At 44.5% G+C, this 5,398-nt stretch overlaps 1 protein-coding gene across 1 annotated transcript; it reads right to left on the minus strand.

Annotated features, from left to right (window-relative positions):
* Positions 1-583: 583 nt before the first annotated feature.
* Positions 584-4,013, minus strand: LOC121302441 (alpha-2C adrenergic receptor-like). Its single transcript, XM_041232424.1, has one exon. The coding sequence runs from the start codon at positions 2,861-2,863 to the stop codon at positions 1,226-1,228; it is 1,638 nt and encodes a 545-aa protein (XP_041088358.1). The 5' UTR covers positions 2,864-4,013; the 3' UTR covers positions 584-1,225.
* Between the last annotated feature and the right edge of the window lie 1,385 nt (positions 4,014-5,398).

Raw genomic sequence — 5,398 nt, forward strand, 5'->3', positions numbered from 1 at the left:
TAAGGGATTGATTTGATCTGCCCACAACCCACCTGCATTTTGCAGCACTGGGGAATCACCCTGGATAGCATCAAGACCCTATCTGTAGTTATTGTGGGATTCCCCCTAAAAATAAAGAGTTGATGCAAGCCAGGGTGATTCACTTCAGCGGTAAATGATTTTTAAAAAACAGCTGTTGCTTATCCCAGGGATAGGCTGTTCATACCGACCCTCTAATTGAATTGATGTGGTATTAACCATATACTTCATAGACCATATTCATACCATATTCTGCATGCTTTTATAACAGTGACATACAACTCCTTTAACAACAAGACTACATTCCACATTCTAGATCTTTCAAAAATGTTCATTATTGGGTACTTCTTCTAGAAAACAGGATAGTTTTTCTAAGCCAAACCTTAGTGTTTTTTGATTCCCCATTTGTACATTCTTTACTAAAAAGACTCCTGTACTTGACACTCATTTGCTTTATTAGAGGTATTATTGAATACCCTTTTTTGTGCAGTAGTTATATATACACACACACACACACATATATGTGTGTGTAATGTATAAATTTTTTTTTTTTCACTTTGTTTTTTAATCCTAAATTCAGGATAAGTAAAATTTTAAAAAGTTTTAAAAAAATCTATTAATAAACTGCTGCATCCTGGTACCCTTGCTGATGATCACATGGTCTGATGACAGCAGCTGGGCCAATGGTGTGAATTTCAGTTACAACACATGATTAGGTACCAGGAAGCAACAGCAGCAACCTTTCATCTACAATGTAATTCCAAATTAAGAAAAATAAAAACACACAATCAAAAAAAAAAAAAAAACAACAACAAACGATCTTGAACAGAAGAAAAATGGGGGATAGTGACACATTGCTAGTGCTAAGAAGTAAGACCATTGGCCAGCTCTCCTTAAAACAGGTTTCGAATGCATGGCATATGCAATGAAGCAGAGTCTCCAGGGCACCCTCACAACACACATGTCCCCCTCTTTCCAGACAAGCAATCCAGATTCTGGTCCGTGTATCACTGCCTCCTATACCTACAGTAAAAGTAGAACCAACCAGCTCTCACAAAAAAAGGGTCTTCCTATGGAGGTGCATTTGTCATTCTTTGAACTGCAAAAACAGAACAATAATATTCCCTTTACTGGCCATCTCATGGAATGCAGATCAGATAGATGACTGAATGGGTGACGCATACGGTTTCGTATCGGCGGAGAACTGTCAAGAAAAGATTCCCTTGATGTTTCCCTTGCAGAGGATCTTCTTGAAAGCCCTCCTGAAGTCCTGGTTGAAGATGGTGTAGATCACGGGGTTCAGGGAGCTGTTGCAGTACCCGATCCAGAAAAAGAACTTGAAGACGGCCAGAGGGACCTGGCAGGTAGCAGGGCAGATGGCCCTCAAGCTGTAGAGGAAGAAGAAAGGGAACCAGCAGCCCACGAATGCCCCGATCACCACTGCCAACACGAAGGTGAACCTCTTCTCCCGGTTCTGCATGGCTTTGCGGCGGATGGCACTTGGGGTAGTCTGCTTGCTCACCAGGATGATCTCCCCTCTTGCTGTGGCGATGGTGTCCCCGATTTTGATGGGGGTCGGTGGGGTGCCTTCGACTGTGTTGTTGCCTGGGGAGATACCGCCGTCACCCCCTTCATGTACGACATTCCCGTTTTTCCCATTAATTCCCTCGACAAGGTCGGCGTCGCCTGGCTCTGAACTGGAAGTGGAATCATTTAAGTTCTCCCCTTTTTTATTGGGGGCCACCACCTGATACCCCCTTCCCTCTCTTCCAACTCCACTCCCTGTGCTTGCCTGCTGGCCCCCGATGGAAAGGCACCCCGGTTCGGTGCAAGGTCTGGGAGCTTCCTGGAGTTTCATGGAACCCTCCTTTGGAGAGTAAGAAAGGTGGGAAGGCACTGGGGGCTGTTGTTGTAGTTGGTTTTCTGGAGTGGGCACCCAGAGATGGGCTGGGGGAAAGGAGGGGCTTCTTTGACGCCCGTTTTGCAGCACCGCAGTTTCATCCTGTGCTGGCGAGGAGCTCAGTTTGAGGTGCTGGTCACAGTGGTGCCCGTTTTGGTTGGTGTCAGGCACAATATCAATCTTGTCCTCCGTGCCGGCCGGCTTCTGCATCGCTGCCCCGGCCTTGGTGTGCTCCCCAGGCACCTGCCTGGTCCTCTGCTTGGCGATCTGGTAGATCCTGATGTAGACCAGGATCATGATGACGCAGGGGGCGAAGAAGGAGCCGATGCTGGAGGAGAGGATGTACCACTTCTCATCGTTGAGCTCGCACAGAGGGTACGCATCCTCCCCAGGCTGGGCCGCCTTCTTGTTCATGGATATCAGGGGAGGGAAGGAGATGAAGGCAGCGATCAGCCACACGATAAGGATGATGCACTTGATCCTGCGAGGGGTGCGTTTGGAGTTGTACTCAATGGCCTGTGAGACGGACCAGTAGCGGTCCAGGCTGATGGCACAGAGGTGGACGATGGAGGAGGTGCAGAACAGGACGTCCAGGGCCAGGAAGATGTCACACCACACCGTCTTGAAGTACCAGTAGCCCATCAGCTCATTCGCCAGAGAGAAAGGGATAATCAGGGTGGCGACCAGGATGTCAGCAGCGGCCAACGAGACCAGAAAGAGGTTCTGCGGGGCTTTCAGGGAGCGGCTTGTCAGCACGGCGATAATCACCAGGACATTCCCAAAGATCGTGAAGAAGATCATAAAGGTGACCACCGTAGCGAAGACAGCAGTGGCTTCGGGGGAATAGGGAGCTGTCTTCCGGTTGCAGAAGCTGATGTTGTTGTTAACATTGATGGGACCACCATTGGGGTTGGGAAAACATATCTGCTCACTCCGAGAAGCCATGCTGGACTGTCACACAAACAGCTAATCTGTTGAAAGGATGATCTGAAGAGGAACTGCTGCCAGGCTGCTGATAGTATTTTATGGGGATAAGTGATGGAGGTGTCAGTCTGTCACAAAAGCTTTTCTTTAAATCTGTCTTTATAAGCTACCACTTCTACTGACAGGATGATAAATGCATGTCCAAACTTCTTCTTTGGTTTCCAAATACAGTTTGGCAATTCTGAAAGAATCCACATTCAGAGTGCAAATTGAACAAACGAAAAGTGCAGTCTTTTACTTCAATGACAGGTCGTGAAGTTAATACAAAGTATTGACACTCAAGGGCTTTAGGTTGAGACACTGTTCTGTTCGCTTAGATTAAAAAAAACATGTTTGTTTTTTATCTAATCGAATTTCATGGAGGTGGATCTCTTATCACTCTGGGGGAGATCCTTATTTCAAGGCATTCTGTTAAAAGTTATCTTTAAATACTTGGTCCAGTGATTTCCACATATTAAAATGAAGCAGTCCTTCCCAAAAGTTGAAATCCTCATATCCCCACAGATGACCACCCGTCTGCCAAAAACCTCACAAGGTCAAACGTCATTCGAAAAAAAAAGAAAAAATCATATTTAATATTGTTTAACAGACAGGAAGTTCTGTGTGGTTTTTGTTTGTTTGTTATAATGAATAAACCTCCGAGGGTATTCTTTGCTGGTTGTAAAAAAAATAAATAAAAATGCTTCTCATAAGTCAGTCGATGGAGAGGAAAAATATTGGGTTCAGTTAAATGCGGAGCTTTCTTCCCCAGAATCCAGGTCCAAATTCTGACAGCATTTTACTAGATTAAGAATCACAGGAACGCCAAGTTCTAACCATAATGGCATAAAACAAAGAAACGGTAAGGACTGGTAAGTGCCCCTCGGTTGGTCTTCGTTCAAGTCCAGCCCCGTGTCGCAACTAGTGCAGTCTCCCGTTACAGCTCAGCGACCGGGCTCTGTCGGGTCCCCCGCGCATCGCTTGGATAACTTCTACTCGCTCACTCGCTCGCTCGCACTGTCTCTCTTAAATTTCAAGCTCCCTCCCTTTAAAACGAACCTGTGTGACAATTCCCAGCCCAGAAAAGTGATGTAACCCCATCGTCACACTACAAATAGAGGCTACAGGGCTACTTACCCAGGCTCTCCGCTTCACATCTCCTTCTCTCTCTTACACACACACAGCAGCGTCCTGATTACAATAGAATCTCGGAGCTCCGGGACAGAGATAAAAACGATCTCTTCACAATATGTATTTTAAAATCTAACCAGGGATACAAACACTGTAATTTGACTATGACCACAATCTTTTCTATGGTTTTATTTTGTACTACTGATCATATGATTGCTTTAACTGTTTTTTAATTCTGTGTTGTGTGTGTGTTTTATGGTGTCACTATGTTTAAGAGTGGAGAACATACCCAGACCCAGTACCAGCCCAATTACGGCTGTGATTCCGGTCCAATGACCGCTGCCGAAACTAGCCCAATGTTAAACTGTATTACGTCCCGGAAGCGGTCCAACGGTACTGGCCCGGAGCCCAGCCAATGTAAGCAGCTTTGAATTCTAAATGTCAAGTTAAAAACAAATTGCTCTTTCATAGCGACCCAGACTTGGTTCGGTGAAACGTGTTTAAATTGAAACCTATATAAACTAACAGTTTAAGAATCAAATAAAAACCGTGTCTTTATTTTGAACCGCTACAAACCAACAACTCACGCGTACATTGATTAACTGTTCTAGTCCCATGCAGAGCCAGCTTTGAGGGGCTGTTCTGTATAACAGTCCATGTATCTGAAGGACTTGTGTATGCTGAAAAAAAAACACATTTATGAACATAAAAAGCACTGAACAAGGAAGACTAATATTCACGTTTACTTAGAGAACAGAAAAAAAAGAGAAAGTTATGTTTATATACAATGGATGTAAGAGCACCAAGCACACGGATCACAGATTGAAATTCTCACCCATGTTCCCTTTGTGGTGGTGGTAAGAGAGAGCGGATACTGGAGGTGACGCTGGGTTAGGGTTAGACTCAATTTGCATTTATACAGCAAGCCAGGGCGGTGTATTTTATAACTTTAATAGTTTATAATAGTATTCACCACCACCTACTGACCGGACTGTATTTACAAAAATACTGATATTTCCAAACAGATGACAAGTATATCTGATAGCGCATGGAAGCAAGATCCAGTTTCAGAACCTTGGACAGTGATAACAAGTGGGAAATATCGCCACCGCCTGGTAGCATCAAGACCTGCCAGTGCAATCTGCTTATCTCGGTCATGCATACATAAAAACCATTACCTGTAGGAACCGAGAACATATGTCCTTTGCCACTTTCAGCAGAAGGGCGTTAAATAACAAAGTTAGGCTGGAACCTGCTACCTTTCCTTCAAGAAATCAACTTTTTTTTTGAAAAAAAAAAAAAAAAATAATGCTTTATACACACATACAACTGCTTAATTGTTTGGAGCAGTGCATAGTGGAGCATTACTGCACATGTATTAGTCAA

Source organism: Polyodon spathula, chromosome 29, assembly GCF_017654505.1.
Source record: "Polyodon spathula isolate WHYD16114869_AA chromosome 29, ASM1765450v1, whole genome shotgun sequence".
Taxonomy (NCBI): Eukaryota; Metazoa; Chordata; class Actinopteri; order Acipenseriformes; family Polyodontidae; genus Polyodon; species Polyodon spathula.

Excerpts from the sequence above, each read along its gene's own strand:
- LOC121302441 (XM_041232424.1), bottom strand. The coding sequence starts at position 2,863 with ATGGCTTCTCGGAGTGAGCAGATATGTTTTCCCAACCCCAATGGTGGT.